General features: G+C 43.6%; 1 protein-coding gene across 3 annotated transcripts in view; it reads right to left on the bottom strand.

Moving 5' to 3' along the window:
* The window catches only part of SORL1 (sortilin related receptor 1), a 152,117-nt gene extending 126,523 nt beyond the window's left edge, over positions 1-25,594 (bottom strand). The window contains exons 1-3 of one of the 3 annotated variants that reach the window (XM_016161276.2): positions 25,088-25,594; positions 9,654-9,770; positions 3,149-3,274 (exon numbers count right to left, since the gene is read on the bottom strand). In XM_016161276.2, coding sequence (XP_016016762.2) covers positions 3,149-3,274; positions 9,654-9,770; positions 25,088-25,363 — 519 coding nt within the window. In that variant the 5' untranslated portion in view covers positions 25,364-25,594. The remainder of the gene's footprint in view (positions 1-3,148; positions 3,275-9,653; positions 9,771-25,087) is intronic. The other 2 variants (XM_016161274.2, XM_016161275.2) reach the window with 2 other exon arrangements.
* Between the last annotated feature and the right edge of the window lie 1,548 nt (positions 25,595-27,142).

Genomic DNA, 27,142 nt, shown 5'->3' with positions numbered 1-27,142 from the left:
TGCCAAGATATTTCACTATGTCCAAAACTGAACTCTTCAACACCTTCCCTTCAAAACCCAATTCTCCCTCCTCGTGTCCCAAGCTCTTCTCCCAAGCCCATTACTCACAATTAACATTGGGGTTTTACACATTGCCCTCCTTTGGCCCCCACTCTCATCAGCCACCTACATTGTTATGTTTTACTTTAAAATATTTTTCACAATCTATGCCTTCCTTCTTATTCCTACTGCTACTAGCCTGCCCCATGTCCCTTCTAGAGATCATAAGCAAAACTGGGCATTGGGTGTAATTCATCATGTCTTTTAGGATCTAGCAGGGTGTGAAATACTTAGGGTGTGATATTAGGTTTGATTGAGTGAGTAGACAACTTCGTGCCTGTAATACCACAATGGTTTCCTTTCTGACCCTTCTCTAGTCTTTCCCTTCAGTCCATCCTACATATTTCCAGAAGACACATTTCCCTGAGACAGTATTCACAGCAACTCTCCTATTTAGAGATTCTTCTGGCTCCCTACACATTTTGCCCTCTAGGTAAACTATAAACTCCTCCACCTTCAGACAGGGGCCTGACTGATATCAGGAAGCACCTCAGTGCAAATCTTCCACCCCTGAGAAGCAAATCTCCTCACTACCTGCATAGAAACCACATATTGGTACTTTGAAGTCTCTGCCCACACCTTCCTCCTCTTGGAGAGCTCCCACTAACTCTGCTCTAGCCACTGAAGTCATGCCTGTGCTTGAAGCTTCATTTCTAATCCTAAATACCCCATGGAGCCTTTACTTCTCTGCTGCAACCTCCTTCAATTACACCAGCCCTTATTACTTGCAGGTTCCATTCATCATTTAGGCATGTGTTGCTTCGTGCTGTTACATAACCATGTCACACATGCACATTAGGAAGGCACAGAATGTCCTACTCTGCTTTTCAGTCCCTATATTTGCCTATTCAAGACCAACCCCATAGATTTCCCAGGACAGACTTACTAGGTGTTTTCTAACTTGTGCGATTTCAGGAGTGTCCTCACATACCCCAGCTCTCCAACCCCGTTTGTAAACACAGAATATTCCAGAAGAGCTTCATCCATTAGCTTGAAGTTTTTTCTCAAAATGTAAATATCTCTGGAAAGATTAAATTAGCAACAGAATTTATCTCCATGTTAGCATAAGAGATTCTCTCTAGTTTTGAGTGCAGAAACCACAAGCACAATGAAAGGATGAAGGGCAGAAGAGGTGATGAAGAAACATATCTCTAGGAAGTGGAAACCAAGGGAAAGAGAAAGCTACTTTATAATTGTACATAGGACCAACGCTGCCTGGTAAAAGGAAGGACCAACTGTCTTTTCTGCTGAGGTCATAAAGCCTAATTGCACATTCAGCAACTTTTCTAAAAGAGCCCAGACATATTTAGACACTGCCTGAGTGATCTTGGGTGTGCTATGAGGCTAGTGAAACTGCCACGTGGCTAGAGCTGCACACTGGTTCAGGAGGCAGCACACAGGATGGAGAAGAAGAAAGTTGGACTTCGGGCTAATGCAAAAATAGACTCACGCACTCATATGACCCACAACCACTCCATCCCCTGTAACCATACCATCACCACAGCAAGGCAGAGCCAGCAGACCAGAGCTGGTCGCCTAACTAGCATCTACTTTCCCCTTCCACAGGTACACACCCCCTGAGACTTCCATGTGGCTCTATAGTCATATCATAACCTTTCAGAACAGATGCTAAGAGTCATTTCGACCATTTCAAATCAGGCTCCTTGACAAACCACTTAACATTTTATAGGTGATGTGCCTGGCCCCAGTGCCTTGGCATTGACAGCGAGGCACCCAGCCTTATGTGATTTTTCTCACAAAGTGGTAAGTTTGGTGGAGCAAACTGCCTTCCAAGGGACAAAGGCAAAAGCAACAAAAGTAATCACCACAATAAGAGTCATCATTTCCTTCCTGAGAAGGCTGGGTAGGGCTAACAGCCTTCTCTGGGGACTTAGAAGCTCAGCAGAGAAAGCTCCATTCCTAAGCTCACTCAGCCTGCTCCAGGCCCAGGTCCTACTGTCACTAAGCTCTCCAAAAAGGCAACTCCTTTTCACTTTCTCCATCAACTTTAAAGCATATCCAACTCAACCAGGAGAAACCTGAGATGCACAGCTCTTCAAGGCAGACAGCACTTGGGCTGCAGGCATGCTGCTCCCATCTTACCTCACAGCACCTAATATTCCTTCACTGCAATCATCCCTGTCTTTCTCCATGGCCCTGCCCTGCTCCTTCTCCACACCTAATGCTCAAAAAACTCCCTACCCTCTCCCTGCACTAAACCTCCCCCCAAAAGCCCAAAACTGCATCTTTTCTGACGATTCAGGCATATGGCTTTAGCGGCTGCTTACCACAAACCGTGATAAGCAGGAAGAAAGATGAACCCTGCTTACAGACATCTGTACCCTATGGTTGGAGGTGCAGAAGGGAAGTGGGTGGGGGTGTGGGGGTGCTGAAAAGGAAGATTCCAAGAAGACAATGGGTGGTTTCAAGGCCATCACTTAAATAAGTGTTAGCTCTGGGACAATGTATAAAACTAATGACAGCAATAATAGACAGGTACAAGCTGACAAAGTGAGTAATCCAAGCATTATTTGATTCTTGGGAGTCAGGGGGCACAGAGATCTATCCACAGGGAGATGGGGTTTTCTTGCAGAAACAAGGCCAGGCCAGCTAGTTGGGAAAACAAATTGGGAGGCACAGCAGGAATTGCCGCCTTTATTTCATTTTCTATACCTGTATAGGTTGGAGGGAGATGGGTGCACAAATGTACAAGCATGCACACACACTTGCACAGATGCACAGGCACTGGTGATGCAATAAAACCAAGAGTTTAGCAGCACAGTACAAGACCTGCAAGGTAAGTCTCAGGAGACTGATAACATTTTTGCCACCTGTGAGTCAAGCAACTTAGTTGGCAGATAGATTTTCTGTGCTGTAATTTGCCATTGTTTGTCTATGAAAGCAGCCTGGCCAGTACCTGGCCTACATGAATGATTATGTACAATTCCATCCTAATAATTGTCAGCTCCACCTCCCAGCCCCCAAGGGCAGTCATCATCCGAAAATAAAGCCCCATGAAGTCACAAAAAGGGGATAGCTACTTCCTTACACGCTTGTTGTCCGCAGGACTGTGGTAGAACTGGGTGATCACAGCTTCACTGCCATTTCCCATACCAAAGTTTAACTTTGCTGAAATTTTCTGGAATGACTTTCCATAGTCATAAGACACGTACACCTGGAATGCAGAGGAAGGGGAAAAAAAGAAGAGTTGGTGAGAAATGTGGTAGAAAGAGCTCTCACTTTCAAACATTCTGCCCTAGATCCTGAATGTGGTTCCCAATAGATCCCTAGATATGAAAAAGATAACCCATAAAGGAGAAACAGGGCCCCTCCCTGTCTGTCCCCAAGCACATACGGGGAGAAAGCATGAAAGCATTGCAGCCCGGAATACACAGGCCTCTTGTCTGAGGCCAAGAGAAGTCTCGGGAAGGGGAGACACCTGGATGAAAACAATGATAACCTCCTCCCCATGGCTGGGTTAAATGCTGAACAAATTACATCTCGAGGCAGAGAAAATGTTTTTGTGAGGGGAAGAGATTGAGAATGTTTGCCATCTGTTAAAATGCCCCCCAAAGGTAATCTAATACCTCGTCCCTCTGCTAGGAAGTTCTGTTCCTATAGCATGCTAGAAGATTTAAAAAAAAAAAAAAAAAAAAAAAAAAGAAGCCTCATGAGTCTCCACAGAGCAGCCCAAGAGATGGAAAAGAAAAAATGCTAAAAGATTGAGTATACACAGAGGTTAAATACATGGCTACCTGAGCCTCTTTCCCAGCACTCTTGTTTTCTGATTCTGTACTCTGGGAGACTGAGCATGCACCACAGCAGCAAGACCCATGCACAGACCAGCAGTCTCTCTCTCCTGCTTCTAGGTGTCCAGCTATCCAGAGTCACCGGCTATCCAGAGTCATCCACTGGGTGCTTACTAGGTACCAGATACGTACTGCCTTCAAATATCTGATCTCAAGTAGCTCTCACCACAACCCTGCGTGGCAAATGCAATTATGAAAATAATTGTCAGAAAAGACAACAGGGGCTAATGAGACTAGTTGCCTGCCAAAGTAACAGAAAGTAAGTTGTAGCATGGGATTCCTACTCAGGCTGCCTGCCTCCAAAGCCAAAATCCAAAAGTCATTACACCTCAGGTAATGAATAGAATGGAAATTGTCCATGATTTTGTACCTTGACTTTACTACCAGCGTAACATAAAATACAATTAATGTAATCAGTGGATTGAAAACAAGCTTGAAAGAGGAATATAACATTAATGATAACCTAGTTAGAACTGGAGTAAGCATTAAAGTAGAAGAACAGGTGAATTCCAAGAAGAATGGGAACTACTAAACTAATTTCAGAAAGTATATTGCCTCCACTGCCCTCTGATTTAACAGCAAACATGTTTTGAGGGTTTTATATGAGCCAGATACTGTGCCGGACAACCGACATAAAAGACATGCCCTTTAGATACAATGTAAACATGTAAATATTTATAAATAATGTCCACATAAACAATGAACTACACAAAGTATGAGAGCACAGATGGGTCAAAATTTTTTAGAGGTCAAGGTCACAAGAGCACAGCAAGAGCCTCTGCCAAAACCTGGCTCAGAATAGAAGAAACCCTACCACAAACACACACACGTAAACACAGCGCGTGTTCCCAACTCCCAAAAACACAGTAAGGGGCTGCCGCAAGAGCAATTTCATAAATGCAGCAGGTTGAGAATTCACAGATAACTTGAGTGGGTTAAAAGACAGAGTAGTACTTTCTTGCTTCCATCCTCCTGGCCAAGAATGGACATTAGGGGTTCCTCTTAGAGTCAGAGGTCACCTGTAACAAATGAATGGCTTTTCATAATGGGAACTCAGGCCCCTTCCAGCTCCAGCATCTTATAAATTGATAATTGACTAGGAGTTATCTCCTCAGAGGTACAAAATGATAATTGTTTCACATTAGCATAACATTTTTCAATACACAATGTTGTTTTGTATACATTATTTCTCTTCATCTTCAAAAGCTAACTGAGTTACTCTCACCTCTGCCTCCTTTGGTGTACCTGGAACATAGCAGGTACTTAGTAAAGCTTTCTAAAGTCAATAAATATCATTATAAACCACGAAATAAATGAATGCATTCCATAAATGAATAAAAGAGTGAAATGAATCAGTGAGTGACTGAGTGAATAGTTTAAGAGATAACAAAAACTAAGACTCAGAGAAGTTAATGATTATCCAAAGGTCATACTGCTAGTAAATGACAAGACTATTGTGATGGGTTCCTGCAATTCCAAGTCCAGTTGTCTTTCCACTCTTACAAGTTAACCTTCTAGGAGAATGTTCTTTTCCACATACGGAGGTCAGACACCAAACCTACAGGCCAGGCAGTGGAAGGAATACTGGACGGCAAGCAGAAAAGACCAACATTAATAAAGTACGAGGCTTTCTGAGATTCTTGGTCATACTCCTTCCATTTCACACTTGGAGGTACAACAACCCTCACCACCAAAAACTCTTCCTTAATTCTCACCTGTAAACAAAACCCATCTCTTCGAATCTTATGCTCAACAGAAGTCAAGAGTAAGCCCTACACCTAAGGGCTCTCAAAATGCTCATCAACCTTCCCTTCTCTGGCTTAAATGATTCCAACATGATATTTTTATCCTATCCTCATAATTCTTATTTCTATTTGATTAACATAGACCCTAAACTCGAAAGGGTGAAGACCAAACTAAGGGCTATGCACAGCTGTCCACTTTCATCCACAGTGAGGAGTCCAGAAAAGGCTCCTGCCTGTAATGTCCAGATAATGTCAAGGGGGTTAACTGCCTCATGGGCTCCACATTGCACCCTGACTAGTACATTCTGGTTTGTTTAAAGAAAACTAGGCTGCTGACTCACTCACTGCCCACTAAGTCCTGCAGGTGAATCTGGGCAAGTACCATGTACTTGATCATCTTGCCTTCTAGTTTGTTTGTCACCTAAACACAGGGCTCTGCAGTAATTAGTCCTCTCTGACCTCCATAAGACACTACTCCCTAAGAACAAAGCTAAAGGGGGAAGGCAGTACTAAACTGCCAAAAGTTGCTAGTTAGATAACTGTTTCACCTGTAAAGACAGTCCTTCATATGAATGGTTTTAAGTTATTTTCTCTGTACTTCAAAACCATGTAATAATAGTGAAGAGGAGGAGGAAGAGGGAAAGGAGGAGAGGGGAGAAGAAGAAAAGAAGTGAAAAGTGAGAAGTGGGAAAAGAGTTAAAATGTAGAGAAAACGTTTCCTATCTAGCACTGTTCTAAGTACTTTTACCAGTGCTTCTCAAACTGTAAAATGCCTACAAATCACCCGGCAGGACACTGTTCAAAATGCAGATTCTAATCCAGGAAGTCTGGAGTGAGACCAGAGATTCCACATTTCTAACTGGCTCCCAGAAAAATACCCGTAGTTGCTGATCCACAGGCTACACTTCAAGAAGTAACTTTTTTTTTTTTTTTTTTTACAAGTACTGTTTCACTGACAAATGAGGAGACAAGATGAAGGGAAGGTTAATGACTTGGCCCAAGGCCAGACTGCTAATGAATGGCAGAGCCAGGATTCGAACTCAGGCACTTTGACTTCAGAGTCAGCGCTCAGCTAGATATCAGGTCCCATGGGCTACCAAGTTCTGCACTATAAGCAAGTATAATGTGACTTTAAATAATGTCATTTCCTTCAATGTTGTCTCATTATAATATTGATGAGATACCTTGGACCTTAACTCTTGTTCATGTCCATTAGCCTGTGCTAAAATCAGTTTCATTATACATTTTTAAGGGCTTGCTATCCTGTCCCTGCTCCCGAGTCAATCTCAGTGGCACCAACCATAACTTCATACCACACTGGGTACAAGGGCAGCAAGTCCTACCATTCCCAACATCTCCTCTGGTTGACTCTGGTCTTGTGATGAGCACTATGTCTGGAGAACTCTGGCCAATTATGTCACACCTGAGTACTTCCTAAAATAGGAGAGGGCAGAAACAAGGAGGTAGGAAGGGTCAAGATAAATATTGTTTCTTGCACCTACCTGACCCGTCACAAACAGGGGTCCTGCAGGATCCGTTCGTCAAGGGAGCTCACTTGCTACTGGTTCTCAGAAACAATATTCATTTCTTTCTGGTTTAACAGCATATTTTCTGGGATTCCAGCGCCCGGGTCCATCCCTTTTTTATATACTAAATATGCAATCACTTAGCCATTTTCCAACACTCATAGTTCCTTATTGGTATAGGCTCTTTCCCTACTGGACTACTGACAGGGCCTTACAATCCAGTCTTCTTTAAAGAAAACTAAGAATGTTACTACTCTGGCACCACCAACTCCTGCTTCTGAGTCATAATTTATTTTTGCATTAGCTTTTCACATCAGAACATCTCAGTTTCATCTGCCAATTCTTTAATGTAGCTTGTATATATGGGGGAAATCTGTCATCCTTATTTATTACCTCCAAGCATTGTTTCCTTTCCCTTTAATCTTATCATATACTTCATTCCAGGATAGTGTATCACTTCAAGTGTTTAACGGCTTCTTAGCTATGCTCAAATAGTTGGACAAAGAGAGAACTGCGTTTGGGTTGACAGGTAACATCACAGTGACCAACAATCCTGGTTGGTCCAGAACTGAGGGCACTCCCAGGATGTGGGACTTACAGTGCTAAAACCCAGGTTTGGTCACCTAGCAATACTACATCTTCACACGCCAAGTACGTGATTGGGTCTTAATTCTCATTGGTTATAGCTCTCCCACAGGAATGCCGAGGAACCTCATGCACATCACCTAATGTCTCTAGCCTCCTTTTTGTCCAGCAAAACCATAAAACAATGGTTAAGGGCCTTACTTATTGCACAAAGAAAATATTTTCTGAACAAATAATTTTTTTAAATGCATAAAAACTCTAAGGAGGACATTTTTCAACACAGTAAGTCATAGAGCCATTCTTTGCTCAAAAGAGATGCCTATGGGCAGTAACAATGCTGAATATACACAAAGGTGCCTACACACTCTCCCAGGGCCAACAGGCATCCATATGCTGCTGTCTGTGCTTGCAAACACTGATTTATAAATTGGCCAAAGCCATTACCCCACACAAGCGTAGCTCTGTTCCAGATCACTACACTTAAACGGGCTGTCAGGTACAGTGAGTGATTTTCCACTTGTCACTGCTCGGCACCCACCCTGGGCAAAGCTATGCATCATTATAGCCGGTCCTTTTTCTGCCCTCCCTGTCTGTGGCTCCCTGATTCAGCTCACAGAAAACACCCTTGGTGTTCCCTCCAGTCACTTACCCTAGAACATATCCAATTCAAATAGTGAATACAGAGCGGGCCCTCACAGAAAACAAATCTACACTCAAGAATTACAATTATGCTCTTAAGCTGATGTGACAGTGCTAGCAAATCCAGAGGTTTCCTCTAGCCAGAGCACAGAGTAGCCAAAGCTCCATAGCACATTGTCTGTCCACAGTGTCACCCTGTCACCATGTCAGACCCTAACCCGAGGCCAGGGCTGTTCTTCCCCACAACAGGAAGTCTGGAGCAAAGGCGGAGACTTAGGACCCAAAGGCCAGCTCTGCCTCCTCATGTATGTGTGACTTGGCTTATACATTGTTTGTAAAACTACACATTAGCTGCCAATTTGTAAGACTCAGTAGTTTTCACATAAAAGTCCAGATCTCTGAGTTTCTCTCAAAAAGTCAAATGTGGCCACACTCGGCCCCGCTTCCTGCATGCTATCCAGAGCTGAGATGCAATGAACAACGGCCCCCTCAGAAGCACTTATTCTCCAGTTTGCCAAAGTCCTTTCCACTTCTTTGTCTCTCTCAGACACTGAGACCAAGTATTACTCATCATGTTCAAATTAAAATACAAGTGAATGTTTCTTGAACTTGTATCTCTTTCAAAAGTGAGAAAATCACATATTGTCCCAGAGGGCTATTTACTTCAAGAAAAATGGGAGAGACTATTATTCTTTGTGGAGGTAAAGAATGTTATAAACTTGGAGACAGTTTCATTCCTGCCCATTACCGCCTGGCTTCTCATTGACCTTTGAATTTGTGAGCTTTGGTTTTATGTCTTTGAAGCACCCAACCTATTAAAATATCTCATGTATAAGACAACTGTAAAATTAAGAACATAAGTAAATCCAATTCAACAACTCACCCAACGTAAGAGGTTAGAAGAAATCAGCAAAGGGAAAGATCAGTGAGTCCACAAGGCTCTGCTACAGACATGCAGCTCTGCCCAAAAATGTACTTCTGGCATTTTGTTGAGCAGATATGACTATCCAGATCAAACCCTATCACTTCACGAAAGTAATCACACATCACATAAATCGAGTTACAATTGACTGCACAACACTGTGTTCAGTAAACAAAGGATATTTATTATTTTCTAGATTCACTTCTGTGTCATATAATTAATCCCACCCATTCCCCATTTACTATTTTTTCTGGAATGATAACCCCAGAGATCACAAAAGAACATATTGGCAGCACACAGGAGTGAAAGTAGAGACACCAATACTTACGTCACTGCTCTTGGGCCTTGCCAATGCCAGGCTGTCTCGGGCTAAAGCCACGATCACGTTGCTTTTCTCCCCTGCCCAGTGTACCACCATCTGATTGTGGGAATCATTCAGACTAACCTGAAAGGTAGAAAACCAATGCAGGAATTAAGACTCATGGAGAGTAAGGTCATAAACATTCCAAAGCAAGACTCTCTCTACCTTTGTCATTCAGAAAAGACTAAAATTCTTAGATCTGGAGCACCCAGGTGGCCTATTTTTCCCCCTATACAAATTCCACCTCATTCAATTTCCCCAAGAAGAAACACTGGTCCTCTGCCCTTATATATTTGAAACATAATGAAATTGCAAAGAAAATCCTCTCCGGGTCCCATTGGCATAACTGATTACTTTGCTTGTTTTTGTTCTTTGTGAAATCAATTTCTGGTTATTCTTATCCTTACTCCCTACATGAGACAAGCACTCCAAAGGCTGAAACCAAAACATCTGCCTTATTCAAAAAAGTACACAGGAAAGTACACATACTTTCAAACCACTGTTCAAACTAGTGCTGTCTCTGGCCTCTAGGTGGCATTGCTCATCCTTAGCTCATAACAAGGAAGAAGGGAAAAACATCACAGTGCAGTTTTATTTAGTTAGTATTGAAGTGCCTCAAGTAAGGAAATATTTTCTAGGACTTCACAGAAATGACCTTTGGATTATAGCTAGCAGTAGTTTCCAGGCTTCTGAATTTTATAAACCAGTAAAATGAAAATAAGTTAGAAAAGCTAACAGAAGATTGGTTGGCCACTTCTCTTTTGCCAGGTAAGGAGAAAAACAAAACAAGCCACTGTTTCAGAGCTTGACTCATCTGCTCCCTGCATCCGTTTCCTCTGCTTCCTAAGAACACAGATTCTCCAGTCCAGGTGGCCTTGCAGGGAGGTGTGGCCCCAGGGCTGAGTTCCAGCCAGTGGAATGTGAGAGAAGGTGGTCCCTGCTGCTAGCCCCACAGCCCCCATGCAGCTTTCTGTTTTCTTTCCGCAGGCTGCATTCAAGATCCTGGAGTCCCAGAGGAGAGCAAAACCATAGAACAGAGGGAGCCCATGTCCCCAAGGAGAAGGCCCTCTGCTAATCAGTACCACCCACTTTGAAATTCTCTTATTTGGGAAATGTATTTACACCACTGAGCTTCTGGAATTACCTATTATGTACCTAACCCTCCTGAGCGATATGACCACCATCTAAATGATCATCACTGTTTAAAGTAAAAACATTTTTATACCGAAACCTGAGGAAAGATACAATCTCAGAATAAAAAACAGTTCTTTTAGATAGTCCTTGTTTTATGAAAAATTACATTACTTTGGTTTTTCCTATTTTACACTGATGACAGTTCAAGGGCTGGCATTTTAGAAGACCTGAGCCATACCCTGCACCCCTCTGTGTGAAGAGCAAACCAAGGACCATAATGACAAACATTCTGAGAGCTGATGTTAGAAAGGCCCTGAAAATTAGGAGCACGTGTTCTCCCTCTTGCTAAGCAATGTCTGGGGGAAGCCTATTCTGCTGGCCTCTTTAACCTTGCTGAAGAAGGAAGTCGGGCTTCTAGGCTCCGAGCGGCCTCTGCAAAGTCCAGCCAGTACATTTCCCCAGCGCCTCCCCCCCCCCACCACACACACACACACACACACACACACTCACTGGGACTGATGCAAACCGTTAAGCCCCAGCTGAACTGCCCTCTGAGCTGTTTTCCTATCAAGGCTCTGCAGCAGAAACCCTCCCCTCCCCTGCCCTGAGGGCCTTTCTCCTACTTTTTCCTTCTTATCCATCCACTCCTAACTCCACCCCTAACATTCCCTGCCCACTTCTTGAGATGCTCTCAGATGTCACCAGAGAGAAAGGAAACACCTGTGCCACAAACTTGGCAGACAGAATGACAAAGGAGCTAATCCTTTACTACTCTGCTTTGGGTCTTAAGCACCTGCATCTAATTTGATCCACATTCAAATTCTTTTGGAAAATATTTGAAAAGATCTTTTTAAAGAAAAAGACCCTTGATATTTTTTAGGAAAATATGTCAATTCCAAAATGTTCCTTCTCATTCCCAGAGAGATAAGTCTCAACCAAGAAGTATAAATAAAAAATAGAAAATAAGTCAATTATATAACCCAGAATGCCACCAGGAGAAAGCAGCCAGGGGACTCTTCACCAGCCGGTAACAAATGCCTTACTTCAGCCTTTATTTTTCCCCTTCTCTCCTTCCAGCCCTCACCTCTGAAAGGAATCTGGAAGCACCTGTGGATCAGAAGCCTACGAGCACAGGTGCCCTAGGAACTCAGGCTAAAAGTCTTCTCTCCAAAAATATCCTCACCCTTAGAACCAGAGGAGAATAAACAGAGAACTTATACAAACATCAATACGATAAAAGATTTGGAACCTAGAGTAATCATCATCCAACGTTAGCCGGAGTCTGAGATGAAAAAGCCCACTGGTATTTAATTTGGGCAACCACAGAAAAGTCCCTCTGGCAGGTAACAATCAAATTACACTGTGAAATGGTTACAAAGCCATCAGTGATCAGAGTGGGAAAGAGGTCTGAATACAACTTGCTGAAGTCATTCTACTTAGAGGACATGAGATTTATGAGACCCCTTCGACCAATCCTAAAAGAAGTGAAGGGGTGGAAGCATCACAAAGGACAAGCATCAGAACATCCGAGGGACTTTTTTACAAAGGAAGCCTAAAAGGCGAGCTTGGTGAAACACTTTCTTAAAAAATTCCTTTTTCGTTTTATCAGATGTCCCTTTTATTCCTAACAGATTGTAAAAGGGCAGCCCAGTGGGGAGAAAAAAAAAATTCCTGGCAAGAAATGGTTTGTCCGAGGGCCACCAAGCAGCTCACACACATAGTTCAGCTCCTCTACTTGGCAAGATGTCAGCATGGGCACATTCTGATCATGGGAGTGACTCCCTGGTGAGTCACTGCCTCTGGCTGAGCATGGCTGATCCTCAAAGCAGCTCAGGTGCCCAACCCCCAGAGCACAAGCCCAGAGTCAGCCACAGGAATCCACATAAACGGAGGATAACAAGGGCTAGGACTAGGACTTGGAGAGGATGATAGAGCCAGCAGGCAGGCAGGCAGCAGGCAGGCAATTAGCTTAACGCAAAGGCATGCATTCTGTTCTCTGGCCTCATCTTCCTCTTATCTCCCCTCTCTCTCCACTTTCACCTCCCTGCAAAGAAGAAAGAAAAAGAAGTAAAAGCTGGCTCTCCAAGGAAAGGGGCCAGGAAACCAGAGGCTGAGGGCAGCCCCCAGCCATCAAGAACACCTGCAGAACTTGACTAAATCATGACACTTTATGGGTGGTTTTCGATTTGTTTGAGTCCTTTTCCATCCCCAGGGACTTCTCCCTAGCCTTTCCCTATACTCTCCCCAAGACCAGCCCTCTGGGGTAGCTTCAGGCTTCCAGATCACTCTCATCAGTCTGGCTCACTAAGGTCCCACAATAGACAAGGTTGGGCACCCAGAAGACACTGGTCTGGGATGGGGCAGGAGGGTGGGAGAGTGTCTTTTCCAGGAATACAAGCCTATTGTGTAGTCAGTTATAACCACAACCCTGGGGCCTGAACAACTTTCACTCCACCTCCAGCTCACAGGATGTAGCTGGCTTGATAAAGGAGATACAATTAACTGGAGCTGCAAAAGCAGCAGGGAGGGGGCCCAATGATACCCCTCAGAAGGCAAACAGAGAAAAATCACACACCACAGAAATCTCTGCACAGAAACAGCACCATAAACAGCCACCAAGCCACCAGGGGCTGGAACGTGCTTCAGGCCTCTGCTAGGCTCACAGATTGGTGGTTAAGAGTCAAGATAACCTTCCAGAGGTCACCTGATCCAAGTGATGACAGAATCGCCCAGACCTACTGATTCAGAATCCCTCTGACTGGAGCCAAGGAATCAATCTTTTTAAAAGATATACTGCACATGTCTCTAATTCAGTTTATTTGGAAAGTGATGAATCTAGTCCTTCCCCCTTCCTCCTAGCAGGACCTGTGACTTAAACAACAGTGGCTGGAAAACTCATTTTGGGGGGGGTGGGAGGGTGGGAGGAGGTGAATTGTCTTTGGATATTTTGGGTAGATGTTAAAATCCCAAGATCTACTAATATATGCCACAATGTGGGCGAACCTCAAAAACACTATGTTATTGAAAGAAGCCAGAAATAACAGGTCACATATTATAGATACCACTTATGTGAAATGTACAGAACAGATAAATCCATAGAGGTAGAAAAGAGGTTGGTAGTTGTCAGTGATTGGGGAGAGTAAGAAAAGGGGTTTTATTTTAGAGTGATGAAACGACTTGAAACTAAATAGGTGGTGATTGCACTGCATTGTGAACATGCTTAATGCCACTGAGTTTTTCACTTCAAAATGGTTAAGTTCATGTTATGTGAATTTCGTCTCATTTTTTTTTAAGGCTCCATAACCAGTAAAGAACATTAACTTCTCAAGTGCTGATCTAATAACTAGGAGCTCCTACTCTAAGGAAGCGCTCCTTTCCTCTAATCTGGATCCTTCGTGTACCCAAAATATGCAGCTAAAATGAGTCAGAGAGGAGGCAGACCAAGTAGTGAGTCTCTGGCCAAAGCAACCCTTCAAAGTGCTGTCAGCAGCATCTGCAGAGACACAGCATCCACACAGGCCTCTTGATTCCTGGTCCCTGGCTGGAGAAATGGCCTCAGGGTTAGAGATAGCACTAGCATCCATTTCCAGCTTACAACAATCATCACCACCCCTAAGCTGACACACCTCACACCTCAGTCTGTGTTGTCTCTCAGCCCCCCAACACACCCTGGCATTCCAAAGAGGTTAAATGGATTTGCCTTATTATTCAGAGTAAGGGAGAAAATATGCTGCCACCCAAGCACCAAGCTCTGGGCTGTTATAAATAGAAGGGAGGACAAATTCAGTTGTATAAAGGTTCTGATTGCTCATGCATTCACTTACAGTTTACATATGCACTGAGGCCTACTAGGTGCCAGACACCCAGTAGGGCTCTTTAATCATTTCTTACCTGTCAAGAGCACACAGAGCCCTTCTGGGGGAAATTAGTGTTGCAAATCTGAAACCATAAACTATTAAGGCTTATTCAGGAAGATGGTGGCCCTTACTGGAATGGGTCACACATCATCTTTATTAATTTCTTCTGCTATTACTTCTTTCGCATCGATCAAACCCAAAGATTAGGAATGCCCTTCACACCACTGCCTACAGTCCTCACCACTCCTGCAGAGCTTCTTTCCAGAACACAGTACAAGGAAGACAAATAAGTCAGTCTGGTTTATTTCTCTGTCTCAATAGCAATGACATACAAAGAAGCATTTTTAAAATTCTACAGTGAAGTATAAAACAAATACACTGTCCTTCAAGTATGAGACAAAAGCAGCTGCTAAATCCCCTGAACTACAGGACAGGCCTGAGGAAACCAAAGAGGAGACTCCTGAGGTCCAAGAATAACAGGTTTTCTCCAATCATCCGTTTGCACAACCTAAATGCTGGGTATGAAAATCACTCCTCTGAGTTTCTGTTAAGACTGTGTTCTCACTATATTTAGTAAGCTCATTAGCCTCTCTGGACTCTCTACCTCAGAAGGAGAGCTGAAATCTAGTTTAAGAGTTCCCTGCACTGAGCCCCTGTTCATGGAATCTCTGCTCACTCATTCGACTTTTGTTTTCTCTACACTTTGCACACAGAACTCATGAAGTACTTCGCTGATAAATTCAGGATGCCCACCACAGATGAGAGAGAATGACTTTGGGCTAAAAAACTTAGCATTTCACTACAATCTCCTTAACTGGAATTATACATATATACATATTTTCCTTTATCTTTACCAAAAGAATGATAATCCTATTTTTACTGACTTACATTATCAGCTCAGAGACCAATTGGCAAATAGAATCTATTCACTATTGACCTCTATATGGCATATCCTCCTGTGAACCCCACTTTGTCATTTAGCAAATAGCATACTTTGCTGTTCCATGAGGGCTCCTTATTAAAAAGAACCTGTGAAAAATCTTTGTCCTGAAAATAATCACCCCTTAATTTACCAGGTGGTGAGTAAGAAAAATAAGAAAATATCGGAGCCAGAAGTAACTTCAAGGAACATCTAAGCCATCTTCCATATTTTGCAGATAAAGTTAAGCTCAAAGAAAGAGTCAGAGCTGGTGTCCCATACACCCTCAAACCCAAGCCCAAGGCAGGGTACACAGGCAGAGAGCATGGCAAGTCCCTCTCACCAGTGTTAACTGGCTGCTGAGTGCCCTGACCCAAGACTAGCATTAAGTGAGGATTCATCTAATAGCCCAAAGCTGTTTCTATGAGCTCTTTAAGGTTCCAGAACATCTTTTCTGGACCCTCCTCTTTAGCTCTGCAGCTTCACCATGAATAGCCCCCTACCTGCTTCTGCTATTTATTGAGTAATTACTATATACCAGATTCTAAGCTCGGTGTTAGGAAATAGCAGACTTTGGGGGAGGGAGGTATAATTGCATGTATGGGAGAGAGCATGGCTGCACTGAGGATAAGACCTACAGCAAGAGCCAGGGAGGAGGGTGGGGGAAAAGAATCAGGACGAGTCACATTTGAAAAGTTAAAAGAAAATTAGTGTAGCCAGAAGAGCCAAAAAGAAGGTAGAATTATACGAGATCTTGAGGTTTTAAAGGAGAAAAGAGAGTTCACAGTCAAAAAGGCAGTGGATCCCTGGCTGAAAGCAAAGCTTTCATTGGAATATTGGTAAGAGGCAAATGTGGCACAGTAAGTCAGAGGCTTGGCTTTGGATCTTGGTCTCTATGATTTACTGGCTGTGTAACTTTGGCTACATCACTTCACCTTTCTGAGCCTCAAGATACTCATCTGTGAAATGAGAGTAATAATGATCCTTACCTTCCCAATTTTATAGGACTCATAAGAATTAAATGTTATGTTATCCATAAACCTTAAAATGCTAAAACATTATTTCCTTTTGTTATTGGTATAGTCTTGATACTCAAATAAGCCATTCTACACACAATGGCACCATATAAAAAATTAACACGAGCATCACCAGGGTTGGAACACCGAAGCTGAAGACCAAGCAATGGCATACATGAAATGATGAAACTGCATGCCTCAGTCAAGCTCAGAACTCATGGCCAAGTGCAGCACTTTGGCAGTCTTCAGCCACAGCCAAGCTCAGAAAGCCGGAGAAACCCAACTTCAGTTCCCAAGGCTCCAGCACAGTGGTGACACTCATTTCTAGCATTTTCCTCACCCTAAAGGGAAACATTACATTCCAGAACCAAAGGCCTCAAACCTTACCAGTGGCTTCTTTACCAAACTGTGAGGGAAAGCCAGTGGAGAAGAGAAGGCACATCAACCAACAGCGTGGCCAATTTCTCAATAAAATGGTTGCTCCTGAACTCCTAGGCGGGGCAAGGCACCCTGCAGAAGCTCCTCATGCACCCCTCTACCAGCTTAACTCCTAGTTTAACTTCCACAACTCTTTGTTGGTAACCCTTTCACCTCTACCCAACTCTCCACACCCACCACTTAATTTTTCTCCTGTAGATTCAAAGCCTTGTTCCTGCAGTAATCCTTACATCTCCAGCAGCAGCAGCACACCTTGCCAAATTCAGCAAACCACATTCCCGGTTAATTGTAGATTTTTTTTAACTGCTCAGTGAGAAAACTTCAGGGAACTAAATATATACAGATGAGGTAAGTTATAGTTATAGAATCTCATGTTACTCAATTAATTGAGCACGGATTTAAACATTTCAAGTTTCTTCCAAACACTGCCACAGTTTCACAGGCTACTCACCCACCTCCACTCTGTCCCCACATCCTACCATCAGCAGGTTCCTCTTCTAACATCCTTGGGCAGCCAGCACTAGTCCTTCTTCCCAGGTCCCAGGGGCAGACCTACATGGAACAGTCTCGCATGTGACCCCTGGGCTAATAGAGAAACAGTGTCCTTAACTATCCGGGCTCCTGCCCTACATAAGGCTCATCTCATAAGCACCCCTGAGTCTTCCCAGTGACAGTCCTTAAACTAGCTTGTCTCCTAAAGTTGCTTTTAACCTTGGCCCTCCATGCTCAATCAGATCATCCCAGCTTTTCTCAATTTCTTCTGGGCACAGGGGTTTCCTAAGAGTTAAAAATTTCCTCATGACACTATTCAGCTCCCCAGCCCATCAAGGCAGAATGGATCTCACCTCAGTACCAACTAACATGAAAATCCCAATTCAGGACCCACTCATTAGCTCGAACCCATATTTATTTCACATAAGAATCACACTAGCCATCTGCCCACCTCTGATCCAGTTATTTGGGGGAAATGGGTCTCCACTCCATAGGCTGGTCTCTTTTCTAAATAAGAGTAGCAACGTTAGTTACCTTCTTCATTTAAAAAAAAAAAAAAAATGGAGATGATCAACAGCACATTGGCCCTTACAGGACATGAAAAGCATTTGATACACATCCATCTTATCATTGCTCTTATCTGCCACTCAGATTTGAGATATAATCACATCAGCCTGCCTTTCTGAGAATTTGTAGCTGTGTTTTCAATATAATTCAGGGAACTGGAGATAAATCATCATGAAGGGTCCCGATTTTCCTAGCCAAGAGCCTGCAGTGGCAGCAACAGCAGTGGCATGCTAAATAAAGGGAAGCGGGGTTATATGCAGTGATGAAGACCACACGCCAGTGCTATTTGTCTTCATGCCAGCCTGAAAGGTTGCAGGGATGAAAGACAGACCCAGCTACATGGAGGCAAGTCAACAAGAGCATAGGAGGCACAGTACAGGGATGGGAAGATGGCTTCACTGTTAAAGCACTGTTTACATCTTTTACGGCCAAACTGACCTGCAGGGTCTGCACACCATCTCAGCAAAGGCCATGCAAGAAGGCTGTTTGTGCAAACCATATCAGAAGTAAAGACATAGAGGTCGGCCTTCATTGCTCAAGGCACTGGAAAGAGGTAACAGTGCAGAGGTATCCTCTAAAATGAACACTAAACCTGCCAGACCCTCCACAGACCCCATATACATTCCAATCTAGGAAATAAAGGCCACCGTCTCCTACCACTCAGCTTGGCAGTCAGCAGCCACCAAAACCTGGGATTTACACTACAGCCCCTCAACTTTTGCTTTCTCTCCAGTTTGTGGTGAAAACAAATGCAGGCTTTTGCTGTAACTACAGCTTCTCTCCTGGCCGAAGTAGAGGTTGCCTACCATTGGGAAGAGGAGACTCCCCACAATCTGTGAAAGCTATACAGTCTAATACAGTAGAGAGGGGCACATGTGGCTATTTAAACTTAAAGGGATTAAAGTTAAATGAAAGAAAATAAATTCATTTCTTCAGTGATACCAGCCGTATTTGAAGTACTCAACTGCCATATATTACTAGTGGACACACTGGACAGCACAGATAGAGAATACTTCCATCATCGCAGAAAGATCTATCAAAGAGCGCTATATTAGATCTGTCATGAAGCCAGGAAGATAGGATCATCAGGCTCTCATATAGTATCAGTGATACGATCATGAGTGTTACCATTGTTATTAACTTTCTAATGGATAACAGAATTTTCTAATTATTTTTAACTCACTATCATGGTCCTGATCCTATTTTTATGAAATCCACCCCAAAGCATTCTTTATGTTGCAATAAAGAAAACAAGAGTCTCACAATAACATGCGGTGAAACCCAAATCTTGCTCTTGATCAGCAGCCCACACTGCCTTCTCTGATTTATATCATCACCAGCCACGCCACTTCTTTGAAGGCCTAAGGTTCACAAGTCAATAAACCGATAAATTAAATCGAAATTAACTGAGGGAAATAAATTTTTGCATCTATGTGGCTGTACTGAATATGCAATGTGCCGGTGGATTCCAGCATACCTAGAGAATGCATAGGTAGGTTCTGTGCTCACCAACAAAAAGAATGCCTTCCCTCTGCCGACCAGATCACTTCTGGAAAAATACTAATCCCCAAATACTCAAACCAAAGTAGAGTGAGCGAGCTCTCCTTTAGTTTCCACCACAACTAAATCTAAATATCAACGTAACTCCTCAGCTTTAATACGTTTCCACACAGTCAGTTCTTAATTATCTGCATCTGAATTGTGGAAAATTGTAAACTCCAAACTGGCTGTTCCTGAGCACATTTATGCCAGCCATTTCACATTATCAGTTGCTCAAAAAATGCAAACTCATTTTCATATTTGCCTAAGCAAAATTTAATTAGAAAGGTAACGTTATGTTTTTAAAAAGTGACTAAATAAATATAAAAAGGCAAATAGCTTATTTTTGGATTACCTGTTCTCCAGATTATTAGAATGTTCCTATGTGGACAATATAAAGCTGGCTCTATCTATCTCTGGCCATGGGATTAAACAATAACAACGCAAAGATGGTTGTCATCTCTAAGGAGGAATAGACCAAAATATGACAATAAAATATTCCTATAACATCTATCTTTTGCTTTAGGATGTTAGTTGCTTTTAGGCTCTGCCTCCTGGATCCCAGGTATCAAAGCAATTTATTAAGAGTACCATTAACTTTATTCAGACTATAAGAAAACATTCTTGAAAAGAACATGAATTAAAACCAAGATCCATGATCTCTCTATTCTGGTATACTCCAAATCTGGGCTCTATGACCCTAGGGAAATATCCTCCAGCATTTTTCCAAGTTATGAAAGAACTACATATTGCTGCTCTCCTGGCCTGCAGGAACCCTCCAAGTGAAATGAGAATGACATTTCTTTCACCTGGTCTGGAGAAAAAGTAATGATCTATTTTCTGCTATGACACTTCAGGTAACTCCCTTCCAATTGACAGTCATAATGCCATAAATATATTTTGGAGCTAGAGTTAATCTCATTATTCATGATATCAGGCATTAAGGTAACAGAAAGCCACCAAAATTTCAATTAGTAAATTTTATGTACATCTATGTTATATATGTGTAGAACAGTTCTGGAAGAATATACAAAAAAAAAAAAAAATTGATGACGACAGTTACCAACTGGGAAAGTTCATTATGTGAATGGGGGACACAGGAGGGAGGGACATTTACTTCTCAATACATACTCTTTTGTCCAAATTTTGTTTTGTACATATATATTACCCATTGAAGACTAAATAAACAAATTGGATAGCTTTTCATTTCATCCCTTTAATTCTCTATCTCCTCATTCCTATCCCTGCCCCCTTTACCTCCCATTCTTTCCACCTCTGAAAGTCATCACCCACCATACCCAAAACAAGCAAGCTACTAATGAACTAAACAGTAGCCAGAGACTGAGCAAAGAACTGCATGCAATAAGAAGAGATGCCAAGTGGAACCAGGAAGTTTTTCAAGGTCACATCCCTTATCAAGCCAACCCAACATGCCAAACAACTCTTAACCTACTTAGAAGCCAACTTGAAACAGCAAATGCTTTGCCTTTTCATCTCGTGGAAGCATTCAGGTCAAACATCCTAACTTCAAAATCAACCAAACAATTCTTTCCCAATCAACTGTATCGTGTAAGAATCTACTCAAAAGAGATCTAAAGCTAAAAGTATTCCACCTCCAAAGGAGGCTCTTTGTCCAAGGAAATCGTGCTGTAACATACACTTTATTTTCAGTCTCAAATCAAGACACCGAATATTCCCTGTTCTCTAAAATGCAGGAATTATGAGGACAGAGCTCATTGGAAGGAAAATAAACCTGTAAATCCTGTTAGGCTTTGCACCTCATTCCAAAGGACTTTTCCCCAAAACAGTACTATTAGCAATAACCAAGAGAGCCCTAAAAGGGAGAATTATGTACAACAGAATCACAGCATGTTGCTCAAAATAACCCCTAGGATATCACAGGAAAATCAGGGCTCCACTATCCACCATCCTCCTCACCATGGAGGAAGCCAACTCATTTTTACACTCCATTTGTGAACTCACCACTGCCCCCCTTATAAATATCTCTTCTATAACTCAGATTTGCTTCCTACCCTCCAGGCTTCTCTACTTCCAGGTGTTCAGTAGGTCCATCAATAATCCTTAAGGGTCTCCCAAGCCTCAGGGACACAGAGAAGAGAAAAACTTGACCTCTGCTCTCAAGGAGCAGATAGGGAGATGAAACAGTTAAACAAGTACAACATAAGGCAGTAAATGCTGTACCTGAGCTCAAAAAAACTGTTCCCACTAAAGCCTGCGAATACTAGGAGGTATTCCTTGGATGCTGAAGAATGGAATAGGGGTTTTCCAGGCAAAGACAAGAGAGGAGAAGACCATTTCAGGCAGAGGAAAAAGCAAGTATGACTGTACAAAGGCATGGAGCTGACAGGAAGAAATCGAGAATAAATTCAGTGTGGTAAGAATTACAAAATCCCCATTCATGGAGTGGTCTTTTTTTAGAAGTTTTTCAACTTCTCAATTTTGAACCTGAGAAGAAAAGTAAGTCTTAATATCTGATAGTAGATTATTTTCACCACTATTACTATATTTCATTATTACAAACATGTCTTTAAGGAGTCATGGCAGAACCCAGACTCCCACACTGAAAACATGAAGAATATGGTCGAAAAACCATGCCTAGTTGATTGTATAAGTTAGCAGAGCCCGAGAAAAAGAACTGACTACAACACAGGGCTCTTTTCTCAGATACAGGATATAACGGTAAAAGACTTCTTTGCTCCCTGAAGCTATTGCCTTAACATCACCGCGCCTCAGACTTTTTGTTCAGGCAGCTCAATCTGTACCGCCAGGCATCCTCTTCACCTCATTCAGAGGTCAGAGGGTATTGGAGCCCACTGACCCCTTATCACTCCATCTCCCATGCCCTCCTATATAACACAACCCACTAACACCCCACTGTAGACTTGTGACTGGTTTATTATATCCATGTTTAGTTTACTAGTTTCCACTTGTTTCACTTACATGCCTGTATTTACATCTGCTTTATCTCCTCCTTAAATTATAAGTTTTCTAAAAGCAGGAATGAAATATTCCCCAGCCCCATCTCTATATAGAACCACTCTCAATTCAAGTGATACTGTGGAAAAACATTGCAATTCCATAGGTTTAAACGGGAGGGAGTATAAAGTGTAACTTAGTTTTGAGTTAGAAATAGGATGGCCATATAATTTATAGTCCACATCCTCACACTTCTGAAAGTAAAGGCAGTACTTTCCATAACCAGCATGTACAAATTATAAACCAGATCTGTCTCAGCTAAAACAGGCAAATGGTCAGTCACCTTTGCCAAAAAGGTCATTCCAAATAGATGTGAATTACTCCAGAGCTCAAAGAGGGGCAGGCCAGGCCCCTTCAGTCACTGATTCCTGAGCTTGCAGTCCGAAGGATCTGCACCAAATAGTGCCCATGGCAGAAAGCCCAGTACCAGGAAGATCTTCCTTTTTTGTAACTCAAATCCTTAAAAATTCAAATTAATTTTATTTTTATTACCCCCAGGGCAACAGAGAACAATGCCATAGAAAGGTAGCCTTAGAAAAAAAAAAAACACTGCCCTACCTCACTTTTAGTAGGAATTCCTTCTTATTTGTTGGACTGCTAGTTCTCCATCCTTCAACTAAACAAAACTCAATCTGGCTGGCTCAGGACTATAAAAGCCAAGGATTTTGGAGTGACTCTCAGTGATAACACAGTTCATCTTTAACGTGCTCCAAATCCCCAGGAGCTTTCCCAAACCAAACTCAAGGAAGAAATGGCACCTGCATGCATATTTTTGAGACCAGGAAGCTCTTCCCTCAGCCAGAACTATAGCTGCAAGGGACATGAGCTCCCACCTCTTCCCACTTCCAGCCCCAAGAGTGCTGATTCAAGCCCACAACAGAGCTGGGCTGACTGGGAAGACTCAAGGAATAAGGGAGCCTCTCTTTCTCCATTCTGCTGCATCAAGATGATGGCATCCCAGTTGAGAGCAAGGACATTGCTGACTTATTTTCAACAATATGAAAAAGAAGTTTCAGATGGGGATAGGGAAGAGAATAAGGATCTGGACCCAGAACTGAGCAGGAAGGCTCCAGCAGCTCATGCCCACCAGTAATTACATGCCCACTGGCACAAACTTCTGCCCGGGGGGCGGGGGGGGGGGGTTTGGGGCTGATGGTAGATGGAAGTCAAATGCTCCCACTCACTCATCATCCTTTCCCCCTGTATAGCTCTGTGTGTGTGTGTGTGTGTGCGCGCGCGCGCGCGCGCACAATGTTGTAGGAGTTAAAAGTAGGTATTTAAGAAGCATTGTATAAGGATAATGAAACCATTTGATTACCCAGAGGTCATTGAAATAATGCATACGAAAGCTAAAGAGCAGATAACGCTGCCCCAAGAGATCTTGGGCTAGTCATTTCACTTTCCCCGGCTTTGGTTTCTTCATCAGCAAAATGACACAACAGAGTAAGATGGGTTATAAGGTTGAATATTTAACTCTATATATTTCCTGAAAAAATGACTAAAGGAAAATCAGCGAAGAGAGACAAAACTTCTAATCCTTTAACTTTTACTTTAAAAGAGCATTTTGACTCTAGAAATCATGTAATTTATCACCTCCACTGGTACCACTTTTTCTCCCCCGCTGACCTTCTAGTTCTGCTGATGTCAATCATAACCACCAGGCTGGGAGTCTCATAAGCTCATAAGAGACAAATTAATTTTGCCAATAATGATACTAACCCGTAAATGCCATTTGCAAATCCTAGCAGTAAGCCTGGTCATAAAAGTGGAATTCATGTTACTTACAATCTAATAAACCTATTGACTAGATAGAAATATATTACAGAATATTCATGCTAACCAAATTCTTGCAGTCTTTCAAATCCCCAAGTGTCATGAGGGATATTCTCGTCCAAAACAAAGTCAATAGCTTGAAGGGGAGGTGGAACGGATAGAAGCTCACCCACCCACACACTCCTCTGGGCTATATCAAGAGAGTCAAGCTTTCCGGTTTGCTCACCTTAATTGTGGTTATAAATGCTAAGTGCGGAAACCCCCTCCTCTTAATGTTCTGTGTAAGTGTACTACAACTGCAGGGTGCTCGTCTCCACTGCCAACTGGTGATACACTAAAGAAAGCCGGATTTTTATCCACACGCAAAATGAAGGTGCACCCCTCCTATACCTATCGTAAACTACACTGGTCAGCACTCACTTTGGGGAAGTATGCACTGCACCCCTCCAGTTACCTGGAAAACGTTGCTTAAATGGACAGGAAGAAGGGGAAAAAAACAATGCAATTCAAGTGCTGACTGCTGTACTCATGGGAGGGGGGAGGAGGACAAATGCAAGCCGGGAAGTCCCCAGAGGTGCCTGCACCTGGAGGTGACTGCAAAGGATGGATACGGGGATGAGGAAGTGCAGGGAGAGGAAAGGACTAGAAGGTAGGTTGCAAACTGCTCACCTGTCCGTACACCTTGATGGGCTCGGGCTGCAGAACAGCGCTCCGTCTCCTCCGGAGCTGCTTCCCGTCCGCCTCCCGGGTGTCCCCGCGCGCCAACAGCCGCAGCTCGCGCGCGTCGCCCTGCACTACGAGGAAGCCCCGGTCCTGGGGCAAGGGCGAGCGGCCGCCGTGTAGCGTCTGCGTCCAGACCTCGCAGAGAGCCGCCGGCGGCAGCAGCGCGACCAGGGCGAATAGGAAGGGGAGTCGCGACTCCCTCCTGCTGCTCCGTGTCGCCATGTTCCGGCGAACGCTACTGCAGGTGGCGCCGCCGCCAGGAGAGAATGTGCAGTACGAGGCCAGGAGAGCTGCGGGCCCGTGGCCGCGCACGCCGCTCCCGGGGCTTCCAGGCCGCCCGCGCCGTTCGCAGTCGCCCCGCTGTGCCTGCAGCCTCTGCAGCCCACAGACCTGCTTCGCTCGGCCCAGCGCCGTCACGTGTGAGGCGGGCAACCGCGTCCCTTTCGCGCACCTTCTCCGATCTACGGCCTCAGAGGCGACTCCAGCCCCTCCCCCTTTACTTCCCCCCATGGATGGGGAAGTCAAGGCAATGAGTGCTCGCGATGGTGCGTCCCCTTCCTCCTCGCCGCGGACGCACCTACTCGTTCACCCTGCAGCAGTCAAGAGTTGTGCGGGGCCCCCTCATCTCTTCTGGGGTTAGTTGCCTCCTAAATCGTGTCGAGGTCGTCCTCAGCCCCTGTCCCGCCACATGACCACCGCCACCTCCCCTCTCCGCACCCCCACCTCTGAGTAAGCGCTCAAAACCAAAGAAAATTAGTTCGGAGAACACGGCGAATACATTAGATGCGCCCGCTCCCATTGTGAAATTCAGAGTGTCAAGTACTCTGGGCCCCAAAATGTACTTGAAGTGATCACAGTCACATACAGGGCCCCAGCACAGTGATTTGCTCATGACCCCTCCAAAGTGACCAAGCACAGAGCTACTTGACCTCAGCCATAAAATGGACATGTAAACCAGTCCCTTCAGGCCACAGCCAACACAGGGCAAGTCCTCTACCCAAGGGTATAAAGCTTGCAAACACCAAGGTGTGGGGAGGACACACTTTAACCCTAAATTCAGCTTTAAGATCCAGACCCGCTGAACCACAAGAGATAAAACCTATGCTGTTAAACTGCTAAGGCATAGCCAAAGGAAATATTTTTCTCAGGGTCGTGGAAGCAACCAAGGTATATCCACTGTGGTCTCCATACTAGACTTGCTAAGGACCTGGCCTCAGATTCTGCAGTCCCCATCTCCTCCCACCCTCCCTTTTTCAGTTTTTCTGTCCATCTCAGCATAATCACAGAACTACCCAGTTCTCCCCTCCAAGCAAATTGCTTATCCTCTGGGAAACCCACTGAATGACTGCCAGTTCCTTCTCCCCATCCAGATCAGCACTGCCTTGTCACCTTACCAGGAGTGTGACCTCCCAAGACCAGCAGCAAAGACATCTATCTGTACCCTTGTGTAAAGCCCAAGGGAAAATGAGAGGAACATGGTTAGAGCCAGAATGCCCTATAGGTGATTCAATTATTGTTTGGTTTTTTTTTCCTTCAACATATATTTAATGAGAACCTTCTCTACAAAAGCAAGTGTCAGAATCTCTGCAGAAAACAGAGACACAAGTCCTTGAAGTATGGATTTGAAAATGGGGAGCTGCTTTGCCCACACAAACTGATGGCTCTAGATTCAGATTGCAGGGAAGGATTAGTAGGGCAGGGCCAGCCACTTGCTGATTTTGATTTTGATTTTCAGCTTGGATGCCAGAGAACTGGCAGAAATGCTCAAACATGGTCAACTGACTCCTTGAAAGCCATCCTCTGTAATCATTATCTACATTCCAAGCCATTCTCAGGTGGAAAGTACACTGAATTTTGACTCAAAAGGTCCACCCTCTAACTTTGGGCACTTGGCCAAATAACCTCTGTGAATTTCAGTTTTTTCATCTGCAAAATAAGGACCTAAATCCCTACCTGTCATACAGGATTGCTAAGAGTATCAGATGAGATAATGTATATAAA

Source organism: Rousettus aegyptiacus, unplaced genomic scaffold (genome assembly GCF_014176215.1).
Source record: "Rousettus aegyptiacus isolate mRouAeg1 unplaced genomic scaffold, mRouAeg1.p scaffold_m13_p_5, whole genome shotgun sequence".
NCBI lineage: Eukaryota > Metazoa > Chordata > Mammalia > Chiroptera > Pteropodidae > Rousettus > Rousettus aegyptiacus.
Note: the sequence above shows the minus strand (reverse complement) of the source record. Positions and strands in the feature narration are given on the sequence as shown.